At 30.4% G+C, this 21,196-nt stretch overlaps 3 protein-coding genes and 2 long non-coding RNA genes across 5 annotated transcripts; all 5 read right to left on the reverse strand.

Moving 5' to 3' along the window:
- Positions 1–813: 813 nt before the first annotated feature.
- LOC145323482 (uncharacterized) lies at positions 814–12,587 on the reverse strand. Its single transcript, XM_080165883.1, has 5 exons — positions 12,508–12,587; positions 11,660–11,756; positions 11,027–11,114; positions 8,993–9,733; positions 814–1,548 (listed from the first exon to the last, which is right to left on the reverse strand). Exons 4-5 carry the CDS (start codon positions 9,707–9,709, stop codon positions 952–954), a joined length of 1,314 nt encoding a protein of 437 aa, XP_080022009.1. The 5' UTR covers positions 9,710–9,733; positions 11,027–11,114; positions 11,660–11,756; positions 12,508–12,587; the 3' UTR covers positions 814–951.
- LOC145321514 (uncharacterized) lies at positions 3,713–6,201 on the reverse strand. Its single transcript, XR_013880270.1, has 3 exons — positions 5,181–6,201; positions 4,462–4,552; positions 3,713–3,794 (listed from the first exon to the last, which is right to left on the reverse strand). It is a non-coding gene; the product is annotated as an uncharacterized LOC145321514 (long non-coding RNA).
- Positions 12,588–12,589: 2 nt separating the features above from the next.
- Positions 12,590–13,900, reverse strand: LOC145321513 (uncharacterized). The gene has a single exon (XM_080162924.1). The coding sequence runs from the start codon at positions 13,841–13,843 to the stop codon at positions 12,722–12,724; it is 1,122 nt and encodes a 373-aa protein (XP_080019050.1). The 5' UTR covers positions 13,844–13,900; the 3' UTR covers positions 12,590–12,721.
- Positions 13,901–15,738: 1,838 nt separating this feature from the next.
- Positions 15,739–17,163, reverse strand: LOC145321517 (uncharacterized). The gene is made up of 3 exons (XR_013880271.1): positions 17,077–17,163; positions 16,195–16,291; positions 15,739–15,827 (listed from the first exon to the last, which is right to left on the reverse strand). It is a non-coding gene; the product is annotated as an uncharacterized LOC145321517 (long non-coding RNA).
- A 272-nt stretch (positions 17,164–17,435) lies between these two features.
- Positions 17,436–20,357, reverse strand: LOC145321518 (uncharacterized). Its single transcript, XM_080162925.1, has 3 exons — positions 20,190–20,357; positions 19,297–19,384; positions 17,436–18,349 (listed from the first exon to the last, which is right to left on the reverse strand). The coding sequence occupies exon 3, from the start codon at positions 18,323–18,325 to the stop codon at positions 17,576–17,578; it is 750 nt and encodes a 249-aa protein (XP_080019051.1). The 5' UTR covers positions 18,326–18,349; positions 19,297–19,384; positions 20,190–20,357; the 3' UTR covers positions 17,436–17,575.
- Between the last annotated feature and the right edge of the window lie 839 nt (positions 20,358–21,196).

A 21,196-nucleotide genomic window follows, 5' to 3' on the forward strand; every position in this document is an offset into this window, starting at 1 on the left:
GGAATGTATTCTTTTAAAACTGTTTTTTTACTTTCGTTATTGAGGGGCGTCTTTATGATCTTCATATTATATAGTAACATTATGTAAGTTTGTACCGAAGAATCTTGCTTAACCACTGGACCGATATGGATTTCCTTTACAAAGAAGCTTCTCAAAATCCAGGAAAGATTAATAATCATCACCATCCGAAGAGAAATATCCCCTGGAAACAAATGTATCACCCCCTAAAAAAAATATTTTTTTCTTTTAAGAGGGGAGTCATTATGATCTTATATATTATAAAGTAACATATTATGTCTGTTTGTAATGAAAAATCTTAAGAACTGCTTGAACGATATGGCTCTAATTTATACAGTGATGGTTTTTCATTAGTTTTAGTATATAAAGAAAGAGCTTTCTACCACCCAAAATAAGAACACACTTACAATTTTAAGACTTGATTATAGAAATGTTTCGCTTAAAATATTTTACCTTTTTGAATAAAAGTGGTTTTCAGAAAAGGTTTAAATCAGCATGGTTAGAAAGGACGTACGGACTTTCTTGTAACAATTATAGAGTTTCTGTCCTTTCTAAAGTGTATCTAATTGTTACAGAGATCATTATTTAAAGTTTAAAATCGATAGGACATTTCTAAAAAGCCTAAATAATGAAAAGAGCTAACCATGACATAAGTTTGGACGTACAGAACTTAGTTATAGAAAAGCTTTGATAAAAAAATGTTTAGTTAATTTTGCAATATTTATTGTACATTATAGGAACATGTTGTCAAAATATATACAAAATATTTGTCATTTAAATATAAATTTAAATATGATAAATTAGAGATGTAACAGATATTAATTAAAATTGGATGATAAATTATGTTGTTTATTTGGATTTTTATATCAGAAAGTAAATCAATATTTATAATTCTGTGATAAAATTATTTACAACACTCTCATTCATTTACATTTAAATAGAGAGAGGATCAACAGCTCTCATCTGGATAGAGATAGGATTCTCTTCAAATATTTCTTCTTCTTTAATTTCTTCCTTGATATAAACTTCTTCACATTTGATTAAACTAATAGATATAGAAGTTGGAACTGTATTATTACAGGTTTTTATCTTTTCTAAATGTCCAGGGGATTTTTCATGTCTTGATAACTCTGAACTAGAGATATAATGTTTGTCACAAAGTTTACATGAGTAAGGCTTCTCACCTGTATGAACTCTTTTATGGACAGTCAAACTTTCATTACGAGAAAATGTCTTTTCACATTGATCACATGTGAATAATTTTTCCCCCGTATGGATTCTTTTATGTTTAGTCAAATCACTTTTATGAGAAAATGTCTTTTTACATTGATCACATGAGTATGGCTTCTCACCCGAATGGGCCCTTTTGTGCTGAGTCAAATGGCTAGTTTGAGAAAATGTCTTTCCACATTGATCACATGAGTATGGTTTCTCTCCTGTATGAACCCTCCTATGAACCACCAAGTGAGATTTATGTTTAAAATTCTTATTACAAATATCACAGGTATTCATGCTGGTATATCCTCTCTCAATCCCCTAAAATATTAGTTTTATTAATAAAAACACAAAATATTGTTTTCAAATAAACACAACATTCAGGTAAAAACTGAAACAAGGATAACAACTTCCATAGAAGCAAAGCAAGAAAAAACAGACGCCGACGGCCAAAAAACAATAAAGAATTTTGAATTACATATCCAAGTTGTTGTCAATAAAGCTAAATAATTAGAAGAACAAACAACCTTTCTAGCAACAATTTTACAGATCCTTTACTTATTGTTAAAGGAATCATCAGAACAATTCTGACATGCCTAAATTTACAATAAGAACTTATGTTATGTACGTATATACAAATATAAGAAGCTTTGCTATCAAAAATTGTAGAAAGATATTAATAACAAGATGATTATAAAAAGCAAAGTGGCTGATACGGTTTTATTACCCCCCCCCCCAAAATCTTTGTGTTATATAACCAAACCATCTCCCCCCTCTCTCTAAATTTAGTTTTTATAATATTTAGCAACTCCTCCTACTTAAACTGTTCTAAATTAAGGATAACTGGGCTGATTTAGATTTTAATATTTGAGGCAGGGGAGTAAAATGAGGAATTTCAAAGTTTGGGGTAAGCAACCCCCTACCCCCATCCTAGGACCTATATGAGTTAGGGCGGTAAATATAAATAAATAAATTCACACAGAACTGGAAATAAATTGTTATCATAGAAGAACAAGGATGACTGGATATCGTGAAAAATCTACTATAGAGCAGTGTCATACAATAAACATTAAACTCGATACAATAGAGAAATAATGAAACCTTTAAAATCTTGAAAAAATAAAAATCTAGGAATCGATCTAGCACCGCAATTAATGGACAAATCTTAATGAAACTTGATTGAAATATGTAAAATATGGGTATATCTATTCCTTGATAATTTTAGCCATCAATCCTGAATAGAAATCGAGAAAATCTTGAAAACCTAAAAATCTACGAATCGATCTAGCACCCCAATTTATAAACAAGTCTTAATAAAACTTAGTGAACATATGTGAATGTAAAATCAATTAATCCCTGAAAATTTCAGCCCTCTATCTTAAAAAGGAATTAAGAAAATCATGAAAACTTAAAAATCTAGGAATCGATCAAGCACCCCAAATAACAGACAGATGGACAAAACGAATAAGAAAAAGTTATTATAAAACTTTGGGGACCATAGTAATAAAACACCTCATTGTCCTCTTTCTCTCTTAGAAAATTCTGCAATCTATCTTTGATAAAAGCTGAGGAAAGGCATGTTAATTATAAAAATTTGAAACAGAGCAGTACAGACAGACCAACACATCAAGTGATATATAGAGTAGGTTCGAAATTAGGAAATGGTCAGCAGATTTTGAAAACATTCATAACGGCGAAGCTCTTATATGGTAGGACAAACAAACATTAACACGAGTGTCAGAACTGAATAAGCCGAATACAAATCTAAAAAAAATTGTACATTAAATTTTTTCAATTAAGGATATTCTTACATTTTTAGAACTTGATAATAGAGAGAAGTAAATTTGTTGCAAAACTACAGGAAATGAACTTGATTATAGAGATGATTCCATATAACATTGCATCTTGTTGTAATAGGAATCAGTATTCCAAAAATCAGATGAATAGGATAATTATAACACATAAACATAACACATTCTGTAAAAATTAATAAAGAGAAAACCATTCCAGAGACGGACTGACCATAATTATAGAAAAGCTTCGCTTTTAAAAATAAGCATTGAATAGCATAAGACAAAAACATCACTAAAAATCCGCAATAATTTTTCTTATATAAATTTAATATATACAATAGCAATACCGACAGACAAACAGACCATGTAAATTTGCTCATTGGAATAGAGAATCTTTACAAACAAAACAAAACAATAGTCTAGTATTGAATAGTAGCCGAGAATTAATTTTTTCTCCACTACATTTCTTTCAAACAGAATTATTAGCTTGACATATTAAAAATAAGTAAGTTGCTATGAAGGATAAAGCAATTTTCTAGCAGAATAAAAAGGTCCTCACCACTGGAACCAAACAGTTGTCTAGGTTATACATCTTTACTTATACATTTATAGATCAGAGAACAGATATAACCCTAACAATCTCTGAATTAATGACGTAAAGCCCGAAAAACTATAAATACCTTATGATATAAAGTAGATCTGTATAATGGATTTCTCTCTGTTCGCTGTAAATGTTAGTTGCTGACTGACAATGATACTTTTATCAACCTTAATCATAAACAATGGTTAAGTCTTGTTTTTCAAGAAAAGCTAAACTAAATCTCCGCCCATTTCCTTAAATTTGATGCTCAAGGCAGACTCCTCCCACTTTTAATTAGAAACTGGACAAGCAATTATTATAGAGAATAAAGATTCTGGCGGCAAATTATTTCTTATCATACATTATTAGGTACACTAGCGGCTACGCCCCTAGAGGCCTCTAGTGGCACTTTAAATGTTTTTGTTTGTTAAATTTAATTTTTTATGTACGATACCACCTTATTTGACGTTGAAGTCTCCCCTAAGGGGGGGATTTTTTTGTTTTTGGGGGGGTTAGGGGTGTCCCACCCCTCAAGAAAATATCTTAAAACCACCACAGGACCAGTAGGTATATTCCCTGAAGAGTAGAGCCCATTCGGTTCAGTGGTTACCGAGATCTTAAGTTTCAGACGGACAGACGGACAGACAGACGGACAGACAGACATCGTTCTACTTTGTATTATAGATGATATAGGTTTTAAAATGTACATTGTACTGTACATATATCATTTTGTCATTTATATAATATAAATGTAATTTAGCGCTCAAACAGAATAAATGTGAACTTAATACGGACAGACACGGTCAAAATTGGAGAAAGGCTTTGCACGCAAAATATAATAAGAAATTTAAGTACCTTTCATGAGGTTATTACACAATCAAATTTCCTCTGCAGATTTCTCTTCTGTGTATATTTGTTGCTGACTGACAATGATTCAATTATCAACCTAAAATAAAAACAATATTTTAACTCAAGTTTATAAGTATTTAGCTAAACCAAATCTCCGCCCATTTACTTAATAATAATGCTCAACGCAGACTCCTCTTACTAATACCTAATCAGAAATTTATTCTGGCGGGAAATTATTTTTTATCTTTATGAAAAAAAGACTTGGAATAAATGAAGTCCTGATCTACCCTAACTACATACTTAAGTTAGGTTAGGTAATGATAAGTAGCCCCACAGGGTTAGGCCCCCTGATTTATGGATGCTGTTATCCTTGAATTTATTCTATATTTAAGTTAGGCCTTTTGTAGGATTAGGTCTTTTGCGACAACTGCATATTTTATCAATTTTGCAATAAATACAAACAATTTTGTTAAGACTTATACTACAAAACATTCTGCTTATTAATTTCTTCCTAATGTTAATGTTATTTTGTACAATTATCTGATTTTAGAACTTTGTTTTTATGGATGTTTTCAGCCTTGTTATATGCTATTTACAATAAAAGAAAGAATATTATAAAAGATTGTCAGATTATGTACATGGATACTTATATCCATTTATCATATTACTAGAACCAGCCATTTAAATCCTACAAGGTGGAGCCTTCAGTAAGAATAATTAATAACCTGTGCATTTAGAAACCATATTAATAGGAAACATGTTTTCTTTGTAACATTGCTATCTATACTTGGTGCATTTTTATGTATTTTAAATGTTTATCTGAAAATAATATATTTACATTTGATAAATATTCTATTCACACGGATTTTTTTGGATTATTATGTTTTAAAACAACAAAATTATTCACAGAAAATTAAAGATTTAGAGTTTGATTTGAACTGAGCATTAATCCTGTCTCTTAAAATTAACATTTGTATCCTATGACAATTAAATGTTTATATTTCTAACAATATCAATAGTATCCATTCTATCTTCATCATAATTTTGTTGACAAGAAAGAGGATCTTCTATTTCTTGTTTAATATTTTCTTCAATATTGTCAGCTCTCATCTGGATAGAGAGAGGATCTTCATCAAATATTTCTTCTTCTTTAATTTCTTCCTTGATATAAACTTCTTCACATTTAATTAAACTAATAGATACAGAAGTTGGAACTGTATTATTACAGCTTTTTATCATTTCTAAATGTCCAGGAGATTTTTTATGTTTTGATAACTGTGAACTAGAGATATAATGTTTGTCACAAAGTTTACATGAGTATGGCTTCTCACCAGTATGGAATCTTTTGTGTAAAGTCAAGTGACTACCAGTTGCAAAGGTCTTTTCACATTGATCACATGAGAATGGCTTCTCACCCGAATGGGCCCTTTTGTGCGGAGTCAAATGGCTAGTTTGAGAAAATGTCTTTCCACATTGGTCACTGTATAGATTCTATTGTGCTTAGTCAAATGACTATTTTGAGAAAATGTCTTTTCACATTTCTCTCCTGTATGAACCCTCATATGAACAACCAAGTTAGAGTTCTGTTTAAAATTATTGTTGCAAATGTCACAGATATACATGCTCTTGTTTCCTCTTTCAATCTCCTGAAATATTATTTTTATTAATTAAAACACAAAATACCAAATGAAACAAGAATGACAACTTCCATAGAAGCAAAGCAAGAAAAAATAGACGCCGACGGCCAAACAAACAATAAAGAATTTTAAAAGCCATATTCAAGTTGATGTCAATTAAGCTAAATATTTTTTAATGACAAAAGACCTTTCTTTAACAATTTTACAGATCCTTTACTTATTGTTTAAGGAATCACCAGAACAATTCTGACATGCCTAAATTTATGAGTGATACTGTTGTAAACATACATATGCAAATGTAAGAAAGCTTTAAATTAAGTAATAAAAAACAGGGAGGGAGGGGATGTTTATTACTATAGTACCCAAAGTTTTAAAATCAGTTTTCTTAATATTGGGCTCAACAACTTTGGGGACATTTATTGGATTATGATTGGTTGGCTCATTAAGTTAAATGTTTAAACGTTTAGACACTAATTGTAATCTTGAGAAGGGGTAAATTTGTGTTTTATCATTGAGGATGTACATCAATTCATCGGCCATTGTCTTATCCCTTTATATCACAAAATAAACAAGGGTGAAACATTGATAAAAGCGAAGCTTATAAACATGGAGATTCAGTATTTATATTGTGTACAGAGGTTGATATGGTTTTATAACCAAACCATCCCCCCACCCCGGTTTAATTATTATAATTATTTTTTATAATATTTAGCAACTCCTCCTACTTTAATTGTTCTAATTCAATGGTAAATGGGCGGAGTTAGAATTTAATATTTAGACAGGGGAGTAAAATAATAGATTTCAAAGTTTGGGGTAAGCACCCCTTTACCCCCATCCCAGGACGTATATGATTAAGTATATATGTTAGGGCGGTAAATATAAATGATACATTTACATGGAACTGGAAATAAATTGATATTATACAAGAAAAACATTGATGCCAACATCTACAAAAGCCAAGCTCAAATAAACCAGACTAGCATAAAAATCCAGGAATCTAAAGGGATAAGACAATGGCCAATAAATTGATGTGCATTCTATTATGCACATAATTACCCCTTCTGTAGATCAAAATTAGTGGTTGAAACGATTGAACACTCAACTTAATTAATCAATCAATAAAAATTAACTTTTGTCCCCAAAGTTGTTAAGCAAACAAATAAGAAAACGTTCTTATAATGTTTGTGGACCCCTGAAAAAAACCGGCAATCTATTTTTAATAAAAGAGAAAGGAAAGGTATATTCCTTATAAAAATTTGAAACAGGGCAGTACAGACAGACCAACACATCTAGTTATATATAAAGTAGGTGCGATATTCGGAAATGGTAATCATTTACAAAATAAGGATGATAACATTCATAACGGCGAAGCTCTGAAATGAACATTAACACATTAAGAATGAGACGCTTTCTTCTAACACTGTACTTAGTTGTAATAGGAATCAGTATTCCAAAAATCAGATGTATAGGATAATTATAACACATAAATCTTTTAAATGATTATATAGTTGCTATGCTTTCTGAATCGTACCTCGTACAGGAATATCCATACCAAGTTTGAAATTAAAAGGACTATTCTAACATGACTAAATTAACGAAAACAGCTTACCATTCCGGGCAGAGGTATGGACGGACCGACCCTAATTATAGAAAAGCTTCGCTTTTAAACATCAGCATTGAATAAGTCTTGAATAATGAAAAAGCACAAAATTATAAATATAAATATAAAAGTCGATCTGTATAATGGATTTCTCTCTGTTCACTGTAAAAAATAGTTGCTGACTGACAATGATACTTTTGTAAACCTAAATCATAAACAATAGTTAACTCTTGCTCTATAAATAATAAAGCCTCACAAAATCTCCGCCCATTTACCTAAATATGATGCTCAATACGCGGACTCCTCCCACTTTTTATCAGAAACTGAACAAGAAAATATGATGTGATGTTATTTTAAATAAAGATAATGTCGGGAAAAGGGAGGGAAGAGACATTGAGCTGGTTATTACGATAGTCCTCAAAGTTTTATAATTACGTTTTCTTACGCTTTTGACCAAAAACTTTGGGGACTATAAATGCATTCCGATTGGTGTGTATAAAAGTTGAGTGTCCGAACGTTTTAACCAAAAATTGATATCTAAAGAAGGGGTAATTTTGTGTATTAACATTTGGGATGTACATCAAATTATCGCACAAAGGTTATTAGAAGTGTATAAACTGACAGATAACAATATTGTAGATTTGCTTCGCACATAAAATATGATATGAAATGAAAGCAAGATACCTTTACATGAATTTATAAAGCTATTTTATAACAAGGATGACAAAATCAATAAAAGCGAAACTATGAAACGTTGGACAAACCAAATTGAGTAACAGAAAAAAAATGTATAAAAGTCGAAACAAAAATATATAAGTTGGTAAAAACTTGTATAAGAGCAGTTTGACCGCCTTGGATATTTTATACTTAATTAAGCTTCATATTGATGGGAATGTTGACAAGAAGTTTCAGCCATTATAGGAGACAAGAAATTCACGTTTCCTCAAAACGCTTCAGACGGACATACGGACAATTCGAATTATAATTAATGATTTGTCTTTATACTGGATAACAATACAATCATTTATTTAAACATCAAGTTGTAATTCAAATTAAATGGAGACAGGATTAATGTGGAGATCCTGTAAAACCAAGAGTAAAGTAAGTATACTTAGAATTTAGAAACAGCTTAGAAAAATTAAATATTAACATATTAATTGAAATAAACAAAAAGCTTGAAAGTTGATTAGATGTTTGACAAAAATCATCAAAATAAAGATTCAGTATCAATTCTATCTTCATCATAATTTTATTCACAAGAAAGAGGATCTTCTATTTCATGTTTAATATTTTCTTAAATATTGTCAGCTCTCATCTGGATAGAGAGAGGATCTTCATCAAATATTTCTTCTTTAACATCAACTTCTTCACATTTAATTAAACTAATAGATACAGAGGATGGAACTGTATTATTACAGCTTTTCATCACTTCTAAATGTCCAGGAGATTTATTATGTCTTGTTAACAAAGAACTAGAGCGATAATGTTTGTCACAAAGTTCACATGAGTATGGTTTCACACCAGTATGAATTCTTTTATGGGCAGTCAAAGTACTAATTTGAGAAAATGTCTTTTCACATTCATCACATGAGTATGGTTTCTCACCTGAATGGATCCTTTTGTGTACAGTTAATTCACTACTCTGTCTGAATGCCTTTTCACATTGATCACATGAGAAAGGCTTCTCACCAGTATGGATCCTTTTGTGTTGAATAAAAGCACTTTTATCAGAGAAAGTCTTTCCACATAGATCACATGAGAATGGCTTCTCTCCAGTATGAGTTCTTTTATGATTAGTCAAAATACTATTCTGAGCAAATGTCTTTTCACATTGATCACATGAGTAAGGTTTCTCGCCAGTGTGGGTTCGTTTGTGTCTATTCAAAACACCATTCTCAGAGAAAGACTTTTCACATTGATCACATGAGTATGGCTTCTCTCTCGTATGAACCCTCATATGAACAACCAATTTAGATTTCTGTTTAAAATTCTTGTTACAAATATCACAGGTATTCATCCTGGTATATCCTCTCTCAATCTTCTAAATAAATTGAGATATTGAAACAAATAAAAATTGTAGCAATCAAAAACTACAACAAAGATAATAATTTCATAGAAGCAAAGCAAGAAAAAAAATAGACGGCCAAACAAACAAACAATAAAAAGTGTAAAAGTCATATCTAATTCTGATATGCCTTAATTTACTATAAGAGCTATTGTTATAGACATACAGACAAAAGTAGAAGGAAAGTAATAAACAAGGATGTTAACATTTATAAAAGCAAAGCTGACAAATAGAGGTTGATTGGTCTTATTATCCCCCCCCCCCCCCATCTTTAGGTTATACAACTTAACCTCTCCCCCCATCCCCCAGTTTTCATTTATACTGTTTAAAGGACATACTTACAATTTTAGGACTTGATTATAGAGATTCTTCCTTATAACATTGTACTTTGTTGTAATAGGAATCAGTATTCCAAAAATTCAGATGTATAGGACAATCATATCACATAAAAATATGTTTTGAAAAAGGTTAAAAATGAACTTGTGGAAATTCTGGTATCGATTATATTATCATTATCTGGTTATTATTGCTATGCTTTCTAAATTGTACCTAACTACTAAGGTATCACCATGAATAGTTTGAATTCTATAGGACAATTCTAACATTACTAAATTATAGAAAAGAATTGAATAGCATTAGAAAGTGAATTTTAAGATATATTGTCTATCGCCACAAAAAAAATCTGCAATAAATTTATCTTTTAGAAATTTAGAATACCCCAGAGCATTACCAACAGACCAAAGGGCCATGTAAATTACATATTTGATGCTCATTGAAACAGGGAATCATTCTTTACAAAAACAACAGTCTATATTGAATTGTATCTGAGAAATTCACATTTCCCCCCACTCCATTTTTATCTAACAGAAAGATGGACGAAAAGACGTTGAAATTAAGTTATTGAGTAATTAGCTTGGTAGACTAAAAATCAAATAAGGCATAAATTGTTAAAAAGGGATATATTTTTTGCAATATTTGATAATAGTTTAACTAATGCAGAGTTTCATATAAAATAGTAAAAGAATAGAGGGTTAAATAAATATAAGTTTTATTTTTAGGGCGGGAACCCATGCTGACTCTCAATTGGGACTTTAAAAATGAATCTGAAATCTGAAAACAGCTAAGTCGCCACAAAAGAGGAGAAATCAATTTGCTATCAGAATAAAGAGGTGCCAACCAATGGGTTATACATCTATACTTATATACAATTGAAGATCAGATAACAGATCTAACTCTAACTATTTCTGAAGTAAAGCAATATATAAATACCTTATAATATAAAGTAGATCTGTAAGATGGATTTCTCTCTGGTCAATGTTAATGTTAGTTACTGACTGACAATGATACTTTTGTCAACCTAAATCATAAAAAATAGTTAACTCATGTTTTGATAAAATCAAAGTGCAACACAATTTCCGCCTATTTATTTAAAAATGATGCTCAACATGGAATCCTCCCACTTTTAATCAAAAACTGGACAAGCTATTTTTTTGTTAAAATGTTGTTATGTAATTTAAAAATGAATAAAGATTCTGGCGACAAATTATTATTGATTATTCAGTATTACATGAAGCTACTCTATAATTCCAAATGTCCGTCTGTTTAGATAGAAAATTGGCAAGAAACATATGTAAAATTATGAAGGTATAAATGCTTGTGTTAGATGTATTTATGGCAGTTACTTTAAGCATGACTGTATTTTTTGGCATAAATTTTAACATTTTGACAAAAAAAAACCATCTAGCTGTATTTTACTGGTTGTAGAAGCGACATCATATAAGATTTGTGAAAGGTGGTGGCTCAAACAGGACAAATGTAACGTAGTCTTTACGTACAAACTAACGGACAACAATATTGTAGATTTGCTTTGCAATTAAAACTTAGTAAAAGAAATTAAAGTACCTTTCATGAGTTTATTCCACAATCAAAATTCCTCTGCAGATTTCTCTCTGTTCACTGTGAATGTTAATTGCTAACTGACATTGATTCTATTATCAACCTAAAAAATAAACAATAGTAAGCTCTCGTTTTATAGAAATAATGCAAAACTAAATCTCCGCCAATTTACTTAAATATGATGCTCAACATAGACTCCTCCTACTTATGATTAAATGCTGAGCTAGGAAATGTTTCAGTGAAGGGGGATTATAATAAATAAATTCTGGCGGCAATTATTATCATATTATAGATCTGTATATTTGTTAGATAAGTTCTACCAAATGTTGTAAATAATTCTGTAAAACCCCTCCCCCCCCCTCAGCTCTACCTAAAAGGCTTTGCTTACGTCCCTCTTATTTTTTCATCATTTGGAACCATTAAATTCAGTGATCCTCCTTCATTACTAAATGTTGGAACAAAGTCTTTTTTTTATGGGTCAATAAAGAAATTGAAACAAAAAAAGGAAGCCGCCTGACTGCCGGCAAAAAAAATCCACCCGAAAGATAAAAATTAAAAAAGAATAACAGGGTCTCAAATGCTTCCAGGCCAATTCGACTATTTCAGCGAGAGTAGCAAAATTAGTTTCCCAATTACCTCTAAAATTAAGGGAGCAACATCACAAATAAAATTGCTGGTATATCATGTTAGTAAACATAAAATTCTCTCTCTCTTATTATTTGTATAATGAATATAAAGCAGACAGCCATACTTGAGTATATTTGACCAGTCTGTAAAGAGTTTGTTTGTATAAGAAAACAGGATTGACGGATAGAACCTAGTAGTAGAGTATATACGCTTATAAAAACAAAAACCTTTAATTCTTAATTTGAATTGAAAACCTCTTCATCATTGAAATCTATACTGTGTTCATTTTCTTGTTAAATAATATTCTGAAAATAAAATATTTACATTGGGCAGATAATTTTATTTACACAAACAAAATAATGTTAAAGTATGTACAAAAATTAATTGAGGCCATGAAAAATAACATGATATAAGTATTTGTATCCTATGACAATTAAATGTTTATATTTCTATTTTATGATGAAGAATATCAATATCATCAATTATATCTTCATCATAATTCTGTTGACAAGAAAGAGGATCTTCTATTTCTTGTTTAATATTTTCTTCAATATTGTCAGCTCTCATCTGGATAGAGAGAGGATCCTCTTCAAATATTTCTTCTTCTTTAATTTCTTCCTTGATATAAACTTCTTCACATTTAATTAAACTAATAGATACAGAAGGTGGGACTGTATCATTACAGCTATTCATCATTTCTAAATGTTTAACAGATTTTTTATGTTTTGATAACTCTGAACTAGAGGTATAATGTTTGTCACAGTGTTTACATGAGTATGGCTTCTCACCTGTATGGATCCTTTCATGGACAGCCAATTCCCAACCAGATTTAAATGTCTTTTCACATTGATCACATGAGTATGGCTTTTCGCCAATATGGAATCTTTTGTGTCGAGTCAATTTACTACTAGTTGCAAAGGTCTTTCCACATTCATCACATGAGTATGGCTTCTCTCCAGTATGATGGATCCTTTTGTGTTTAGTCAATTCATTACTTTGTCTGAATGTCTTTTCACATTGATCACATGAGTATGGCTTCTCACCAGTATGGATCCTTTTGTGTTTAGTCAAATTACTATTATCAGAGAAAGACTTTCCACATTGATCACATGAGAATGGTTTTTCACCAGTATGGATCCTTTTGTGGCTAGTCAATAAACTACTACGTGTAAATGACTTTTCACATTGATAACATGAGTATGGCTTTTCACTAGTATGAATTCTTTTATGTCTAGTCAAGTGACTACTAGTTTTAAAGGTCTTTTCACATTGATCACATGAGTATGGCTTTTCACCAATATGAATTCTTTTATGAACAGTCAAGCTGCTACTAGCTGTAAAGGTCTTTTCACATTGATCACATGAGTATGGCTTTTCAGTAGTATGAATTCTTTTATGGACAGTCAAGTTACTATTAGTTGTAAATGTCTTTTCACATTGATCACATGAGAATGGTTTCTCACCTGTGTGGACTCTTTTATGTTTAGTTAAATCGCTATTACTAGAAAATGCCTTTTCACATTGATCACATGAGTATGGTTTCTCTCCATTATGAACCCTCATATGAACAACCAAAGCAGATTTATATGTAAAATTCTTTTTACAAATATCACAGGTATTCATGCTGGTATATCCTCTCTCAATCTCCTGAAATATTATTTTTATTAATAAAAACATAAAAAGTAGTTTTTCCAATCTTTTCAAATAAACACAACATTAAGGTTAAAACTGAAAATAGGATGACAACTTCCATAGAAGCAAAGCAAGAAAAACAGTTTGTCAGACAAGCAATGAAAATTATAAAAATTATATTCAAGCTAAATAATTTTATGTGCAGACAAATGTAGGAAAGCTAAACTTTTAAAAATTGTACTAAGAAAGTAAAAAACAAGGATAACAACATTAATAAAGCGAAGCTGATAAACAAGGAATGACAGCAATTGTATTGTGATATTGTTTTATAACCCAACCATCCCCCCGCCACCTATCACCAGATTTAGTTTTTATAATTATTTTTTATAATATTTAGCAACTCCTCCTACTTTAATTGTTCTAAAACAATGATAAATGGGCGGAGTTAGAATTTAATATTTAGACAGGGGAGTAAAATAAGGGATTTTAAAGTTTTGGGTAAGCACCCCTTTAACCCCATCCTAGGACGTATATGAGTTAGTGCGGTAAATATAAAAAATGCATTCATATACATAGAACTGGAAATTAATTGTTATCATAGAAGAAAAATAGTGATGACAACATCTATAATAGTTAAGCTCAAATAAACCAGACTATCAGAAAAATCAAGGGATCTAAAGGGATAAGACAATGGACAATAATTACTCCTTCTGTAGATTAAAAATAGTTTTTAAATGATTGAACAGAATTTAAAGAATCTCTCAATCAAAATTAACTAATGTTGAGCAAACGAATGAGCAAACATTATTATAAAACTTTGGGGACCACTAAGAAAAATCTACAATCTATCTTTGATAAAAGCCGAGAAAAGGCATATTTCTCATAAGTTATTTTCTTATCATTCATAAAAGCGAAGTTCTGAAACGGTAGGACAAACGAACTTATACACAGAAGAATAATATTGTATGTAAATTTGTTGTAAATTAAAGGATACATATTTTTAGAACTTGATTTTAGAAATGCTTCCTTATAACATAGTAACAGGAATGAGTATTACAAAAATCAAATGAATGGGATAATTATATCAATTACATATATGTTGTCAAAAAAATCAATAGGACATTTCGAAATTTATCAAAAAGAACTAATCGCTCCAAACGGACTGACTCTAATTATAGAAAAGATTTGTTTTAAAAAATCAGCATTAAATAGCATAAAAGAGTGGGTTTGAGATTCCTTACCATCACAAAACAAATTTATAAATTTATCTTCTAGAAATTTAATATACCATTCCAGACAGAGCATGAAAATTAAATAGTTGATGCTTATTTGAATTTTAAAAAAGTCTGGGTATAGTCCTTTTCACGACATCCCTCCATAAGGAGCGATTCTTCGTATTTTTCACAGTAGCTTTTCTCCTATTTCTAGCCCCTGCGGGGGGCTCTAATCCTGCGGGGCCAATTACCTAACCCTGTGGGGCAATCACCTAACACAATATAACCTAACCTAACCTAAAACAACCTATAAAAAGCCATTTTAAAAATACGAAGAATCGCTCCTTATGGAGGGATGTCGTGGAAAGGACTATACCCAAAAGTCTTGAATAGCAGCCAAGCATTCAGATTTCCTCCATTACATTACTTTCAAACTGATAGAAGGATGAAAATACGTCAAAAATTTAATTATTGAGTAATTAGCTTTGCATACTAAAAAGATCTAATTCTTTGGATAATCTTTATACGTTTATACTTATTTACAAATAAAGATCTGATAACAGATCTAACCCTAAATATTACTGTAGTAAATAACAAAAGAAACTGTAAATACCTTATGATATGAAGTAGATCTGTATAATGGATCTCTCTCTGTTCACTGTAAAAGTTAGTTGCTGACTGACAATGATACAATTATCATCCTAAATCAAAAACAATAGTTAACTCTTGTTTTATAAATAAAACCTCACAAAATCTCCGCCCATTTACTTAAATATGAATGATGCTTAAGGTGGACTCCTCCCATTTTTATTTAAAACTGGACATGCAATTAGTTTTTTTAAAAGGTTGTAATGTATTTATTGAAAACAAAGATTCTAGTGGCAAATTATTATCTATCATGCATTATTTGATGATGTAGATTTTTAAAATATAAAAATGTTATTTTGTCAACATGTAACATAAATGTAATTTAGTGGCTCAAACAGAATAAATATGAACTTAATACGGACAGACGGTCAAAATTGGAGAAAGGCTTTGCACGCAAAATATGATAACAAAATAAAGTACCTTTCATGAGTTTATTCCACAATCAAAATTTCTCTGTGGATTTCTCTCTGTTTTCTGGAAGTGTTAGTTGCTGACTGACATTGATTCAATTATGAACCTAAATCATAAACAATAAATCTCCGCCCATTTACTTAATCAAGATGCTCAACGCGGATGTCCTCCCTTTTACCATCAGAAACGGGACAAAAAAAATGTTTTTTTTATAAAGGATGTGGAGTTATTTTGAATAAAATTCTGGCGGCAAATTATTGTTAAGATAAATAAGAAACTTGAATAGGTTCAAGAAAAGATTTGGATTAATAAAGTGTCATGAAAAATTGTCATCTAAATTGAATTGATATTATAGGTAAGTTTGTCAAGGAGTAAAACTCCGCCCACCCCACCCCCACCCCAAGAAGTACTTAATAATATTTGGAATTAGATTTTATCCACCCTCCCCAAACTAAACCATTTATAACCCCTAAAAAAATGTGCTAGCGCTTAGCTTTACACTGTGGTTGAATATGGTTAAAAGCCCTTGGTTTTTACAAATAAAGTACAGCTTACCCGAGGGGTAAAACTTTTAGATGCGTCATTAATGATAATGATAAAATACCACCCCCCCCCCAAAAAAAAAAGCTTTGAGCTCCTTGATAAGCATATCACTTTTTATTTTCTGCGAAGATTTACAGCCCTTTCCTTATACATGTAGATATATATATATATATGTAGATATATAAATATACTCAAAGATCTTGCAAACAATAATCGGGAAAGTTCAGCATTGGCCACAAATAAGAAAATAACACCATTATGGGGGTGTTATTGTCACTCTACCTAAGAGATATGACCCTCTCTATTTCTTCTCTGGGTTAAACCTTTAGTAATAAAAAAGTGAATAACCTGTGTGTTTGTAAACAAAATTAGTAGAAAACTTGTTTCTTATTGATATCTATAATCTGTGCATTTTTATTTGTTATCAATTAATCTGAAAATAATATATTTACATTAGACAATTATCTTATTTACACTACAAGATAAATAAACAAATTAATGATCTGTCTTTATACAAAAAAAACAATAAAATAATTCACATAAAGAAAAACATTTAACAGTATTGTAATTGAAATAAAATGGAGACAGGATTAATGTGGAGATCCTGTAAAACCAAGTGTAAAGTAAGTGTATTTATAATTTAGACACACTATAAAAAAAATTTAATATTTGCATATTAATTGAAATAAACACTTTATCTACCTACTTATAAATGAATTACAAATTGCAACAAATAAGATAAAATGCAGATTTTTAATGTGAAAAAAAAAGATTTAGATTTTTATTTGAATTGAGTATTAATACTGTCTCTCTAAATGAACATTTGAATCCTATGACAATTAAATGTTTATATTTTATGATGAACAATATAAATAGTATCAATTCTATCTTCATCATAGTTCTGTTCACAAGAAAGAGGATCTTCTATTTCTTGTTTGATATTTTCTTCAATATTGTCAGCTATCGTCTGGATAGAGAGAGGATCTTCATCAAATATTTCTTCTTCTTTAATTTCTTCTTTAACATCAACTTCTTCACATTTAATGAAACTAATAGTTACAGTTGGAACTGTATTATTACAGTTTTTCATCATTACTAAATGTTTAACAGATTTTTTGTGTTTTAATAACTCTGAACTTGAGGCATAATGTTTGGCACATAGTTTACATGAGTATGGCTTCTCTCCTGTATGAACCCTTTTGTGTTCAGTCAAACGACTACTTCTGTTAAAGGTCTTTTCACATTGATCACATGAGTATGGTTTATCACTAGTATGGATTCTTTTGTGGTAAGTCAATTCACTACTTTGTCTGAATGTCTTTTCACATTGATCACATGAGTATGGCTTCTCACCTGTATGAAATCTTTTGTGCTGAGTCAAGTGACTACTACGTGTAAATGACTTTTCACATTGATCACATGAGAAAGGCCTCTCACCTGTATGGACTCTTTTATGTACAGTCAAAACGCTATTACTAGAAAATGTCTTTTCACATTGATCACATGAGAATGGTTTCTCTCCTGTATGAATCCTCATATGAAGAACCAAAGCAGATTTGCATGTAAAATTCTTTTTACAAGTATCACAGGTATTCATGCTGGTATATCCTCTCTCAATCTCCTAAAATATTATTTTTATTGATAAAAACGTAAAATACAGTTTTTCCAACATTTTCAAATAAATACAACATCACGTAAAACTGAAACTAGGATGACAACTTCCATAGAAGCAAAGCAAGAAAAACAGGCGGTCAGACAAGAAATACAAATTGTAAAAGTCATATTTAAGTTGTTGTCATAGAGCTAAATAAAAAATTAACTAGTGTCCCCAATGTTGTTAAGCAAACGAATAATAAAACGTTATTATAAAACTTTGAGGACCACTGAGAAAAATCTGCAATCTATCTTTGATAAAAGGTGGGAAAGGCATATTTCTTATAAAAATTTGAAACAGAGCCATACAGACAGACCAACACATCAAGTGATATATAGAGTAGGTGCACTATTCAGAAATGGTCGGCAAATTAGAATATAAATTAATTAAATTAGAATAGGTGCGAATTATTTACAAAACAAGAATGACAACATACATAACGGCATAACTTTGAAATGGCAGAACAAACAAAAATCAATAATCAGAATAAAAATGTATATGTCTAAAGAAAATTAAATTTGTTGCAAAACTGCTTAATTAAGGTCATGTCTACATTTTTAGAACTTGATTATGAAGATGATTTCTTATAATATTGTACCTTATTGTAATAGGAATCAGTATTCCAAAAATATGATGAATAGGATAATTATAACACATAATTTTTTTTAATGATTATACCTATATAATTGCTACGCTTTCTGAATCGTACCTAACTACTACAGGAATAACCATACCAAGGTTGAGATTGAAAGGACAATTCTAACATGACTAAAATAATGAAAAGAGCTTACCATTCCGGACAGAGGTACGGACGGACCGACCTCAATTATAGAAAAGCTTCGCTTTTAAACATCAGCATTGAATAGCATAAGAGAATGAAACTTGAGTAATGACATACAAAAATATATAAATACCTTATAATATAAAGTAGATCTGTTTAATGGATTTCTCTCTGTTCACTATGATTGTTAGTTACTGACTGACAACGATATAATTATCAACCTAAATCATAAACAATAGTTAACCCTTGTTTATTAATAGAACAGCAAAAATCTCCGCCCATTTACATAAATATGATGCTCAACGCGGACTCCTCCCACTTTTAATCAGAAACTGGACAATTTTGTGGTGTTATTTAAAAAAGATTCTATCGGCAAATTATTATTTATAATTGATTATTACATTATTTAAATTTACATAATGTAAAGATATAAATTTGTTAATAAACAGGACAAAGGGAGTCATTTTTTTCTCGCGTATTTTCCAGAAAGGTGTGTGTTTTATTTAAGACTTTAAAACAAGAGTAGAACTCTAAAATTTTGGCATGACAGTTGCTTTAATATGGTACAATATAAAACTGCCGCTAAAACCGGTAAATTTCGCCAATTGTTTTGCTTTTTCTCGCTAAATTACACAAATTTGAATTATTTAAAGACGAACCTATCATTTTTTTTAATTAAGTTGACCTGTTATTTGCTCTGAACACTTTTAGTTTTTGGATTTAAGTGTCAGGTGAAAATTTTTAAAGGAAAATAAAATTTGTCTCAAATCATTCAAAATTTGGCGGTTTTCTGCAGGAGCGGCGGTTCGGCCGCAATTTTAAAAAAATACATATTATACTCCATTAAAGCATCTGCCATGCCAAATTTTACTCCTTTTTGAAATCTTAAATCACCCTCCTTTACAAAAAATACGAGAAAAATGACCCACTTTGGCCTAATATATGTATGAATTAATATAATGTAGCATCTCCAACAGGACAAATGTAAACAAATGGGCACATACAATACCTAAGAAAATATATTACCTTTCATGAGTTTATTCAACAATCAATATTCCTCTGCGAATTTCTCTCTGTTCACTGTGAATGTTAGTTGCTGACTGACAATGATTCAATTATAAACCTAAAATATAAACAATAGTTAACTCCTTATTAATAAAATCGCACAAAATCTCCGCCCATTTATTTAAATATTATGCTTAAGACACACTCCTCCTACTAATACCTAATTAAAAACGGAACAAGAAAATTTATTTTTTTGTTAAAGGTAGTGGGGATTCATTTTAAATTATTGTTTAGTTAAATAAAAATCTTAAATAAGTCAAAGAAAAGATTAAGATAAATGAAAGTGACATGAATAATTGACAACTTAATTGAACGGATATTATAGGTAAGTTGGTTAAGGAGAAGGGGGGTTGTCACTCTACCTAAGATATATGACCCTTTAGTATTAAAATAAGGATGATAACATCCATAAAAGCAAAGCTCTAAATTCAAAAGAAAGGACAAAGAGCTACAACTTTTGTTGAGCGTAAGAACATTAATTTGTAAGTACAAAAAAAATTGAACATTTTGTTGCAATATTACTTTAACTTGTTTGGATTTGATCATAAAGATGCCTAGATTACAATAATATAATTTGTTTTCCTAGGAATCATTAGTCAAAAAAAATAAATCAAAAAATCATACAAAAATTTGTTGTAAATGTCTTTTCACATTGATCACAAGAATATGGCTTCTCGCCGGTATGCACTCTTTTATGTTTAGTCAAATCACTATTACTAGAAAATGTCTTTTCACATTGATAACAAGAGTATGGCTTATCTCCTGTATGGATCCTCTTGTGGTTAGTCAATGTACTATTGCCAGAGAAAGTCTTTCCACATTGATCACATGAGTATGGCTTTTCACCTGTATGGATCCTTTTGTGTTTGGTCAAATCACTATTTGTATGGAAAGCCTTTTCACATGTATCACAAGAATGTTGTTTCTCTCTTGTATGGATCTTCTTATGTCGTATTAAATGAATGCTA

The sequence above is a fragment of the Acartia tonsa genome, chromosome 6 (genome assembly GCF_053477335.1).
Source record: "Acartia tonsa isolate MP-2025a chromosome 6, ASM5347733v1, whole genome shotgun sequence".
Lineage (NCBI taxonomy): Eukaryota > Metazoa > Arthropoda > Copepoda > Calanoida > Acartiidae > Acartia > Acartia tonsa.